This window comes from Coregonus clupeaformis, chromosome 2, assembly GCF_020615455.1.
Source record: "Coregonus clupeaformis isolate EN_2021a chromosome 2, ASM2061545v1, whole genome shotgun sequence".
Taxonomy (NCBI): domain Eukaryota; kingdom Metazoa; phylum Chordata; class Actinopteri; order Salmoniformes; family Salmonidae; genus Coregonus; species Coregonus clupeaformis.
Window position 1 is genome coordinate 24,788,110 of NC_059193.1, and position 12,948 is coordinate 24,801,057.

The 12,948-nt window shown below is 40.5% G+C and overlaps 1 protein-coding gene across 1 annotated transcript in view; it reads right to left on the minus strand.

Moving 5' to 3' along the window:
- Window positions 1-12,208, minus strand: part of LOC121532048 (vascular endothelial growth factor receptor kdr-like) — an 80,581-nt gene extending 68,373 nt beyond the window's left edge. The window contains exon 1 of the mRNA XM_041837698.2: window positions 11,658-12,208. Within this exon, the coding sequence (XP_041693632.2) occupies window positions 11,658-11,718 (61 nt within the window). The 5' untranslated portion in view covers window positions 11,719-12,208. The remainder of the gene's footprint in view (window positions 1-11,657) is intronic.
- Window positions 12,209-12,948: the final 740 nt, after the last annotated feature.

Below are 12,948 nucleotides of genomic sequence, written 5' to 3' on the forward strand. Positions count from 1 at the left end.
TTAGCCTCCCTCTGTGCAGAGCTGGGGCACCCTGAGCAGGGTCGGTAGAAACTGGAAGCATCCGGTTTTCAGAGGAAAAGCAAAGAAGATGCTTCCGGTGTCATTTGACCCCGCTCAGGCGTTTCATTTACGCCTGCTATGTTACAGATGTAGAATCTTAATTTGATCACTCTTTTTTGTTGCTGAGAATTTGCAGGAAATGCAAACTTGTAGTGTAGGTTTAAAAGGGCTTCTAAAGTTTGCAATTCCTACTTTAAAATGTCAGACTTGATTCGCCCTAATGATACATTTATCAACCCCTACAAAAAAATGTCAATTTATTATAATCAACATAATAATTCACATTTCCTGTTGCTGCAGGATTATTTTCCTGCTGTAGCAAACTGGCTTAAATTAAGATCCTACACCTGTAGGTTAGAGCTGGGGAAACAGCACAGGACATTGTGTTGTGTAAACACTTGCGGTCGCTACATTTCCAGGAAGGACTTTTGCTCCCAAATGATGGGATTCCAAGTTCTATTCTGAAGTGTTTGTGGTCAAGCCAAACAGAAAGCAAATATTGAGTCTGACAGAACTAACAAGTCCTCCAAACAATGACCAATTCCAACATTGCTAATTTGACCGTTTTTAAACTAATCCAAACCCTGTCTTTGTGTCTAGTCCCCATGGAAAACAGTGTGCTCTTGAAAACCCCAAAAATAGTTTCAGCTGTGCTGCCAAGCACTTGTGTAATACAACAACTATCTCATGACGTTGAATCTTTGGGTAAAAAACAGCTGAACTCAATGTGATTCTGCTTAAAGAGGAAGAGAGAAAGAGACAGAGAGAGAACAAAAGCAAAAGCGAGTGAGAGAACAAGAGTGGGAGTCTGAATGTGGCTATTCCAGGCAGTCCAGGCTAGTGGCCAACAGCTCATGTGTGATACTATGTAATAAAACCCAATTATTACGGTATGAGATGACTGTACTGTCACTGTGTTCAGGAGGAAATCCCCAGTCATACCTTAAAGTGCAGGGTATAATGTACGGAATTCCCTCATCTGCGGCTGGTACACATCTCCCTGTGCTTCCCGTCCTACCATGTACCAGTAACGCCATCTCTGGAGTGAGGGGGAAAGGATATTTTTTGGGGTCTTCAGGGCAAAAACAACAATGCGGAATTATGACTCCTTCATTTAACCTTGCCACTCCATCTCTTTGTATGTCCAACATGGGGAACAAAGGGAGAGAGAGGATGGTGGGGGGCACTCCTTTATGAAAGAGAAAGGTCAGAGGCTTGTGAGTCATCTTTGCTGCAGTGTGTCCATGGATATAGCAGAGAAGCACAACAGTAGTCAGCGGTAGTCAGTCAGTGGCCACCGACATGATCACTGGCTTCCTGTATCGCACTGTGGCGCTCAGGGCCACCATCTTTACCTCAATGGCACATTACAATATTTCCACACATTTTTCACAATATATTTCAGTTAAGCAACTGGCTTTAATGCTGCTGTGAATTTCCCAGACAAGGAACTTAAAATTGTCCATTATTAATTTCCAGGCTTTACTGGCTCACAGTTGGTGGGCTATAATGGTTTTACATTTACATTTACATTTATGTGAGGTTACATTCGGGTTAACCTGTCCTGTACTGTTATATTCCTTAAGTTCATTGCCTCATGGTGTGATGATACAGCCAACACACTGCAATGTCGTTCTGAGACAGTGGTATTTCACGGTGAGTTGTCTTTAGTTTGAGTCTTTCAGAACAGACAAACATAAAGATAAACTCACAAGATGTTTTATGCTCTGGTGGCAGATTTACAACGGAGAGCTGAAAACCACGACAAGAGTGGGGACCACCTGCCAAAATAAGAAGTTGCTACTACTACTTACTATGCAGTTAGAGTTTCTAACAGTTTTTTATTTTTGTTAAAAAAAATGCACCTTTATTTAACCAGGTAAACCAGGTGAGAACAAGTTCTTATTTACAACTGCGACCTGGCCAAGATAAAGCAAAGCAGTGCGATAAAAACAACAACACAGAGTTACACATGGGATAAAACAAAACATACAGTCAATAACACAATAGAAAATATATATACAGTGTGTGCAAATGTAGTAAGTTATGGAGGTAAGGCAATAAATAGGCCATAGTGCAAAATAATTACAATTTAGTATTAACACTGGAGTGATAGATGTCCAGAAGAAGATGTGCAAATAGAGATACTGGGGTGCAAATGAACAAAATAAATAACAATATGGGGATGAGGTAGTTGGGTGGGCTAATTACAGATGGGCTGTGTACAGGTGCAGTGATCGGTAAGCTGCTCTGACAACTGATGCTTAAAGTTAGTGAGGGAGATAAGAGTCTCCAGTTTCAGAGATTTTTGCAGTTCGTTCCAGTCATTAGCAGCAGAGAACTGGAAGGAATGGCAGCCAAAGGAGGTGTTGGCTTTGGGGATGACCAGTGAGATATACCTGCTGGAGTGCATACTACGGGTGGGTGTTGCTATGGTGACCAATGAGCTAAGATAAGGCAGGGATTTGCCTAGCAGTGATTTATAGATGACCTGGAGCCAGTGGGTTTGGCGACAAATATGTAGTGAGGGCCAGCCAACGAGAGCGTACAGGTCACAATGGTGGGTAGTATATGGGGCTTTGGTGACAAAACGGATGGCACTGTGATAGACTACATCCAATTTGCTGAGTAGAGTGTTGGAGGCTATTTTGTAAATTACATCGCCGAAGTCAAGGATCGGTAGGATAGCCAGTTTTACGAGGGCATGTTTGGCAGCATGAGTGAAGGAGGATTTGTTGCGAAAAAGGAAGCTGATTCTAGATTTAACTTTGGATTGGAGATGCTTAATGTGAGTCTGGAAGGAGAGTTTACGGTCTAACCAGACACCTAGGTATTTGTAGTTGTCCACATATTCTAAGTCAGACCCGCCGAGTGTAGTGATTCTAGTTGGGCAGGCGGGTGCAAGCAGCGTTCGATTTAAGAGCATGCATTTAGTTTTACTAGCGTTTAAGAGCAGTTGGAGGCTATGGAAGGAGTGTTGTATGGCATTGAAGCTCGTTTGGAGGTTTGTTAACACAGTGTCCAATGAAGGGCCAGATGTATACAAAATTGTGTCATCTGGAGGCCGGGGTAGGGGTAGCCAGGTGGAAAGCATGGCCAGCCGTAGCAAAATGCTTATTGAAATTCTTGATTATCGTAGATTTATCGGTGGTGATAGTGTTTCCTAGCCTCAGTGCAGTGGGCAGCTGGGAGGAGGTGCTCTTATTCTCCATTAACTTTACAGTGTCCCAAAACTTTTTGGAGTTAGTGCCACAGGATGCAAATTTCTGTTTGAAAAAGCTAGCCTTTGCTTTCCTAACTGATTGTGTATATTGGTTCCTGACTTCCCTGAAAAGTTGCATATCGCGGGGCTGTTCGATGCTAATGCAGTACGCCACAGGATGTTTTTGTGCTGGTCAAGGGCAGTCAAGTCTGGGGTGAACCAGGGGCTATATCTGTTCTTAGTTCTGAATTTTTTGAATGGGGCATGCTTATTTAAGATGGAGAGGAAAGCACTTTTAAAGAACAACCAGGTATCCTCTACTGACGGAATGAGGTCAATATCCATCCAGGATACCCGGACCAGGTTAATTAGAAAGGCCTACTCGCTGAAGTGTTTTAGGGAGCGTTTGACAGTGATGAGGGGTGGTCGTTTGACCGCGGACCCATTACGGACGCAGGCAATGAGACAGTGATCGCTGAGATCCTGGTTGAAGACAGCGGAGGTGTATTTAGAGGGTAAATTAGTCAGGATGATATCTATGAGGGTGCCCATGTTTACGGATTTAGGGTTGTACATGGTAGGTTCCTTGATAATTTGTGTGAGATTGAGGTCATCTAGTTTAGATTGTAGGACGGCCGGGGTGTCAAGCATATCCCAGTTTAGGTCACCAAGCAGTATGAACTCTGAGGATAGATGGGGGGCAATTAATTCACATATGGTGTCCAGGGCACAGCTGGGGGCTGAGGGGGGGCTGTAGCAAGCGGCAACAGTGATAGACTTATTTCTGGAGAGGTGGATTTTTAGAAGTAGAAGCTCAAACTGTTTGGGCACAGACCTGGATAGTATGATAGAGCTCTGCAGGCTATCTCTACAGTAGATTGCAACTCCGCCCCCTTTGGCAGTTCTATCTAGACTGAAAATGTTGTAGTTGGGGATGGACATTTCAGAGCTTTTGGTGGTCTTCCTAAGCCAGGATTCAGACACTGCTAGAACATCAGGGTTGGCGGAGTGTGTTAACGCAGTGAGTAACTCAAACTTAGGGAGGAGGCTTCTGATGTTAACATGCAAAAAACCAAGGCTTTTACGGTTACAGATGTCAACAAATGATAGCGCCTGGGGAGTAGGAGTGATACTGGGGGCTACAGGGCCTGGGTTAACCTCTACATCACCAGAGGAACAGAGGAGGAGTAGAATAAGGATACAGCTAAAGGCTTTAAGAACTGGTCTTCTAGTGCGTTGGGTACAGAGAATAAAAGGGGCAGATTTCCGGGCATTGTAGAATAGATTCAGGGCATTATGTACAGACAAGGATATGGAAGGACATTGGAGGTAAACCTAACCATTGGGTAACGATGAAAGAGATAACATCACTGGAGGCACCGATTGAGCCGGTCTCCGCGTGTATGGGGGGTGGGACAAAGGAGCTCTCTGAGGCTGGTTGAGCGGGACTGGGGGCTCTACAGTGAAATTGTATAATAAGAACTAACCGGAACAGCAATAGGCAAGGCATATTGACATGGGAGAGAGGCATAAAGCAATCACAGGTGTTATTCGAGAGAGCTAAGACAACAATTGGTAATGGCGACGAAAGTTTGGGCTGAGGCTAAACAGATAAACAGGACAGGGTACCGTGTAAAGGAACAGTCCAGCAGGCATCAGCTGTGCAGCTGAGTGATCATAAGGTCCAGTGAACAGCAATAGGTGAGACCGGGAGCAGTTCAAATGGCTGCTACAGCACAGGCGAGCAGGAAGCACGGCTGTTGATTGCGTGTGCTAGCGGGCCGGGGCTAGCAGATGGATCTTCGTGGTCGTCGCAACGGGAAGCCTGTTGAAACCACATCAGACGTTTACGTCGGCAGACCTGTCGTGATGGATCGGCGGAGCTCCGTGTCGACACTAGGAGTTCCCGTCCAGTTGACAGAGAGGTAGATAGCCGGGAGATGGGCCTGGCTCGAGGCTAGCTCAAGGCTAACTGGTGCTTGCTTCAGGGTAGGTGGTGATTAGCCAACAACATCCATTTGGTTGCAGCTAGCTAGTTGCAATGATCCGGTGTTAAGGTCCAGTGATTCAGTGATTCCGGCAGAAAATCCTGAATCACTGTGACTACACTCTCACACTGGGTCCTTCAGAAAGCACTGCACTCTGCCAACAATATGGTTAAGACAACAGTAAGAGAGAGTTACTTTTTTAATAGCCAGTAGATTAGCCTTGGGAGTTTGGAGCCAGAATGCCCTAGCCTCCCCTTTAAAAAAGCAGAATAAAGGAACATCTGGCCAAGGTGGTTGGCCAGTGAGCTTTTTCTGGTTATATAGAATTAAACGTGGCTAACTATAGGAATATCCTGTATAACGAGATTCCTACGAGCTCTTCCACTGTGTAAGCCAGGAGGATTCTTGAAATTGAAATCCCATGCAGGGGTTAAAACTAAATATACAGCTGGCTCAGCAAGAGAGCGATAAGTCTTATTGAGGGGGATGCTGTTATCATCCCTGTTAATAACAGCAATAACTACACACACACATCATGCACAGGAGAGGTAAGAGATCTGAGGAACCTGTAAACACCAACAGCTCAGTTAATATAACACTGCACTGATGGTTATGTTGGAAGCAGTCTAGTCAATCAAAGAGAAACAGAGACGCTTGGTGTGTGTGTGTGTGTATGTGTGTGTGTAGTCTGCACTGACACAGACATACCACCAGAGAGGGATGAGCTCCCTTTGCACTTGTCTGACCTCTCCCTATCACTCCCATTCTCCATCACAAGTGCCCACAGAGGGGAGAAAAAACATTTTTTTAAACAATTTAAATTAACTTCTTAACCCAGAGAAACAGCTTCAAAGGGCTCTGGGTCTGACTTTCTAGCAGATGGGGAATTTCAAGCATAATTTTCTAAAAGTGATTGAGAATGTTCCCATCTGAACGTTCTGTTCCCATCAATGTGATGTTAGGCAACAATCAATGGGTTTGACAGACATAAGGCCTAGTAAGGGGTCATCCATGATCTGGAGAGAGTTGTGTAACAAATAGCCTACCCGAGTGCTCTCTTTTTGCTTGTCAGGGGAAAAAGCAATAGGAAAGAGGATTTACCAATTTCAAGCATCTACTGTATAACCTACTTGACCTATCTCCCGCATTGCCTTAGAAAATCCACCAACAATCTCAATGCTAGACAAAGTAGCATCACCAATACTATAATGGAAAGGGGGAAAGGGGATACCTAGTCAATTGCACAACTGAATGCATTCAACCAAAATCTGTCTTGCGCATTTAACCCAAGGAATAGATAGATGCCTGTTATTCAACTTAGTTGGGTTTATTTGTAGTGGACAAATCACCCCCCATCTCTGTGGTACTGTACTGTACCTGTCCCACTGACCAAACCACTCCACATCTGCCTCAGTCTTGAGATTAATTTACTACTAATGGCTCTACCATACAGGCAAACGCCATGCAGAAACAATGATCCACCTTTCCTCCTCCTCATTGTCTTGAGATTGGGGCTTGACATACATTGGTGGTTGACTGTGAGCGTAGCGTGTCACGTTTCCGTGACCTCTATTGGCCAGAGCAATTCCAGGGTTCCTCCTGCCGCCCCTGAACTCTGATTTTCCGCTGGGCGTGCAATATCAAATGCGCCTATAGGCTATTTAGTGTGGTCTCAATCAAATGATCCATAGCCTATAGGCTATAGGCTACGAAGTGCATGCATTTCTAAGATAGCTGCTGGGATGGTGTAAATAAAATGAGTCTGCATTACACACTGCAGTGAGTATTCCAACCCTGAGCCCGGCCTGCTCTGCTCTTGCTGATTTAAAAAAAAATGTGTGTGCTGCCTAACCAATGGCTGTGCTGTGTAGGCCTATGGTGGCAGTTCAGGAGGAGAGTCAGAGGCTTCTTCTGTTTTCATTTTATTTTTATTAGGCCTATTCCAAAAAATGCTATTTAAGAAATAAGAGGTAGGCCTACCTGTTTGACAGACAAAATTAGGCTATGGTGCAATATCCATAGATTTGTCAGTCAATTCCTCCACCCACCATGCACTCTTTAAATAGCATACCTCTGTGTCAATTAAGGGCTGTTAAGTTAAAACCAAGACTCGAATTGAGGGGGTATGAGAGGGTATTCCATAGGCCTACCTTTTATTAAAGAAAATGGCAAAAATAATTTGCTAGCTTAAGATGTGTAAGAAAATAAAACGGATCAGTTTATATGAAGCGATCTATAACAGCGCTTTGGTCCCCAATGCTATATTCTAGATACAAGCTGATAAATACCCGGGAAAGACGTGACTCCGATGCATATGGGAATATTATTGTTTCATTTCATTGACATTCAGAGGCTGAGCTACAACCTTCTATAGCCGAGGAGACAAAAAAATTACTTTGCTTGGGAAGTCATCTAATTCTGTCACAATCTATTGATTAAGCTATTCACTTTCTGTACAATAGAAAATGTTTAAACCCAGACACATTTTGGGGAAACACTTGTGACCTTCTCTCATTGGGTTAAGCAACGGAAGAAGAGTAGCCAGAAGTTAAAGCTTACAATGTTCTGTGTTGGTAGGCCTACTCTGTCTGGGGTGGAAAGGTAGGCATAACTGTTGAAAGTACCATGCTCAGATTCCTAATGCCATCTCAGATTTAATTATTTGCAAACAGGGACAGTTTTGTTGCAAACAAGACACACTGATTTGGCATTGGAGAAATATGATACGATGAACACATAGGCCTAGCTCTCTGTCCATTCTTAGCCGGTAATTTTGGAAATTTTTGTGGTATTAAAAAGATACTGCTAATATGTCAAATAATGTAGAATTGCATGAAATGTTTATTAAAGACCAATTGTTCTCAGACCTGCAAATAAGAGGATAGATTAAATCAATGCATTTACTATAAAGGAGATCTTCCCCTCCTTATCTTGTCCACAATGGTCTGCGAACCCACAACCTTCTGGCCTGCAGCCCTGTGCGCTATGAAAATTCCTGCATTGCCATGTAATGCTTACAGGACAAAAAACAGTTTCTAAAACTGCATATCTAAGGCTCTGGTCTGTCCAAGAAGTGAGGGTAAATGGTAGGCATGTTCATTGCTATCCACTTAATGTGTTAATTATTATTTTGGTATAGGGGAGGGTCACTTGTTTGTTTTTTAAGCGTTCAGGGAGGGTTTAGGTCAAATATATTTTGCTGAAGGGAGGGCCATCCGTTTTAATTTCAGAGAGGTCCAATTTTCTCCATGTAACCCTTACTATAAATAACGTTCACTCCCTTATGTGGAGAGGCATCAAGATCCCAGAGCTGCCAAGTGATAACAATGTGACTTGCTTTGTGAAACACACATTCTATTCTCAAGATGTTGAACAACCTTTCACTCTGGAGTTCCACATGATAACAATGCTGAAATAAATATTTTCACCATAACTGAAAACACTGGTTCTGTTTTCAAATATATTTCACCTCCTCCAGGGGCATAGTTAACTGTAACACATCTGATAAATAACTCCACCAATATCCAATACAGATTCATTATACACAAAAAATTACCAATATGAATGAACATATTTGAGATTAACTGGGAACAGTCAACTTAATAAGGGATAGGTAATAATCTCAGAAGTCTAGGTAATAAACTCATAAGTATAGGTAATAAACTCATAGGTAGGTACAGGTAATAAACTCATAGGTAGGTATAGGTAATACACTCATAGGTAGGTAAAGGTAATAAACTCATATGTATAGGTAATAAACTCATAGGTAGGTAAAGGTAATAAACTCATAAGTATAGGTAATAAACTCATAGGTAGGTACAGGTAATAAACTCATAGGTAGGTATAGGTAATACACTCATAGGTAGGTACAGGTAATAAACTCATAGGTAGGTATAGGTAATACACTCATAGGTAGGTAAAGGTAATAAACTCATATGTATAGGTAATAAACTCATAGGTAGGTATAGGTAATACACTCATAGGTAGGTATATGTAATAAACTCATAGGTAGGTATAGGTAATAAACTCATTGGTAGGTAAAGGTAATAAACTCATAGGTATAGGTAATAAACTCATAGGTAGGGATAGGTAATAAACGTATAGGTAGGTATAGGTAATAACCTCATTGGTAGGTAAAGGTAATAAACTCATAGTATAGCTAATAAACTCATAGGAATAGACAATAAACTCATAGGTATAGGTAATATACTCATAAGAATAGGTAATAAACTCATAGGTATAGGCAATAAACTCATAGGTATAGGCAATAAACTCATAGGTGTAGGTAATAAACTCATAGGTGTAGGCAATAAACTCATAGTATAGCTAATAAACTCATAGGAATAGACAATAAACTCATAGGTATAGGTAATATACTCATAAGAATAGGTAATAAACTCATAGGTATAGGCAATAAACTCATAGGTATAGGCAATAAACTCATAGGTGTAGGCAATAAACTCATAGTATAGCTAATAAACTCATAGGAATAGACAATAAACTCATAGGTGTAGGCAATAAACTCATAGGTATAGGTAATAAACTCATAGGTAGGTATAGGTAATAAACTCATAGGTAGGTATAGGCAATAAACTCATAGGTGTAGGCAATAAACTCATAGGTATAGGTAATAAACTCATAGGTATAGGTTAAGAAAAATCATAGGTAGGTATAGGCAATAAACTCATAGGTAGGTATAGGCAATAAACTCATAGGTATAGGCAATAAACTCATAGGTAGGTATAGGTAATAACTCATAGGTAGGTATAGGTAATTAACTAATAGGTATAGGTAATAAACCCATAGGTGTAGGTAATAAACTCATAGGTATAGGTAATAAACTCATAGGTATAGGTAATAAACTCATCGGTATAGGTAATAAACTCATAAGAATAGGTAATAAGTTCACCAAGGTAAAACACCACAGTAGCCTATATTCAATTACATCCTCACTTCAAGTATGGGTAATTAACTCATAGGTAGGTATAGGTAATAAACTCATAGGTAGGTATAGGTAATAAACTCATAGGTATAGGTAATAAACTCATAGGTATAGGTAATAAACTCATAGGTAGGTATATGTAATAAACTCATAGGTAGGTATAGGTAATAAACTCATACTGTAGGTATAGGTAATAAACTCATAGGTAGGTATAGATAATAAACTCATAGGTAGGTATAGGATATAAATTCATAAGTATTGGCATAGGCAATAAACTCATAGGTATAGGCAATAAAATCATAGGTATAGGTAATATACTCATAAGTATAGTGAATACACTCATAGGTATGGGTAATAAACTCATAGGTATAGGAAATAAACTCATAGGTAGGTATAGGAAATAAACTAATAGGTATAGGTAATAAACTCATAGGTGTAGGTAATAAACTCATAGGTATAGGTAATAAACTCATAGGTATAGGTAATAAACTCATAGGTATAGGTTTTAAAAAATCCTAGGTAGGTATAGGCAATAAACTCATAGGTAGGTATAGGCAATAAACTCATAGGTATAGGTAATAACTCATAGGTAGGTATAGGTAATAAACTCATAGGTAGGTATAGGTAATAAATGTATAGGTAGGTATAGGTAATAAATTCATAGGTATAGGTAATAAACTCATAGGTATAGGTAATAAACTCATCGGTATAGGTAATAAACTCATAAGAATAGGTAATAAGTTCACCAAGGTAAAACACCACAGTAGCCTATATTCAATTACATCCTCACTTCAATGGAAAGTGACTACCTCTACTGGTGACAAGATGAACTGCAATGTCCATACGTGTATGGATTCCTAAAAGACGACCCTCAACCTTGGATCGTTAGATGTTTCAATGAACTTGAATGATCATAATGACTTAATTTCAACTATATGGAATTTCAATTCCAAGAAACATCAGGTGCATTCAACTTCAGCAACAAGTGACATTTTAACTCAGTTGGATTGTGTGATATGGTCATGATTTAAACAGGATTATCCTTGCCGCATCACCATCATATTTGTAAAAAGTGTACTAGTCCAAAACAAACTTAGTTCATCTCGCCTAGCCACCGTGCTTCTACGTCTGCATTGCTTGCTGTTTTGGGTTTTAGGCTGCGTTTCTGTATAGCACTTTGTGACATCTGCTGATGTAAAAAGGGCTTTATAAATGACATTTGATTGATTGATTGGAAACAAATTGAATAGAAAAATGCCTTCTGCTCATTAATAGGCTGCATTCCAGCATAATAATAGACCAAATGTGAACATCAATCTTAATTTATTCATACAGGCAAATAAATCACCAAATGTGGGGACATTAACTTTAAGTGACTTCAAGGAACATAATTATTCTGCGGTCCAACTCGAATAGCCAAATAGTAAAAGGAGAAACCATCTCTGGATACATATGGAATACTTACCGCTTATAGACGTGATCAAATGAAAGAGTACTGAGAGTTTCGCGCAGTTGAGCGGGGCCATTCTGTCGACCACAGATGAGCACAAGAAAGAGCCAAAAGTGTTGGCCGATAATAAAAAGCGATAAGGAGTCTCAGGTAACAGTCCAAAAGTGATATAAGTGATAAAAGTTCCTTTTAATTTTTAATCCAAAAAATCCTCAGATCAAAACGTAAGAAACTCAGCAGTTTTCCACGTATCCCATAGCTTGTTTTGCAGGACAGCTCCCTTGTGCAGTTTTGGTTCCACTCCGACTAGTCCTTGCAACTGAAGAGACAGATAAGTGCAGTCCCGGAGGGCAGGTGCGACCCGTGCGACGTTTTCCCTCCCCTCTTTCGAACTGAGTGAAATGAATTTAAACAAGCATTGCCACCAAGTGCGTGATTCTTAAAATATTTTGTAGAATAAAACAAAAGCCTCAGATTTTAAACTAAACAAAGCTAAATCAACCATCTATCCCATGAACAACGGTAGTGTATACTAATTAATGCGCAACTGTCCGAGATAATTAATATCCCGCCCCTATACTCAGCACTGCTTGCAGTCCACGCCGTGAGTCTTTATAGTGAAAAACAGAGGAAGGAAGAACGCAACGTCACTTGTTTAAAGACAAACTGCAGTGACAGCGTGCCGTTCTAGAATCACTTTCTACATTTTCATTTCACTGAATATGACATGTGAATAGCCTATATTTATATTGATTGACGACAGTATTGGCCTCACCTTCTATCCTACACAAACAGTTTTATTGGTTTATTGGTTTTGAATGATGTTAAAAACCTTTGAAATAATTCACTGACAGGAAGAGAAAGAACTTAAATGAACCAGTCAGACATAAAAAACAGACCCATTTAGTGCAACATCATTATATTGAATTTAAATTCTTGAATTCACTGTTTCACAATTCGCCAACTTACACAGCCCTTTATTTCCAAAAACAAGTCACAACATTGAATAAAGTGAATGTAAAGCCGGCTACTTTGGTTTTGTGCCTGCCCTTGACCTTGATCAATTGAAAATAGTAATCCTAGTGTTAAAAGTAGAGATGATCTTGTCTGGGGTACCCAGCAGCATGTCAGAGGTGGGTTTTTTCAAAAGGGGAAAAGTAAACAACCATTGTCATATCTGATAGAAGGTATCTGTCTGAATGTTTACAATAAATATTTGCTGGATTTATTTTTAATGTTGGAAACAGGATATGCAGCTTTTTATATCAAATGTAAATACCGGTAACCCTTTGTGCATGGCAGGAGA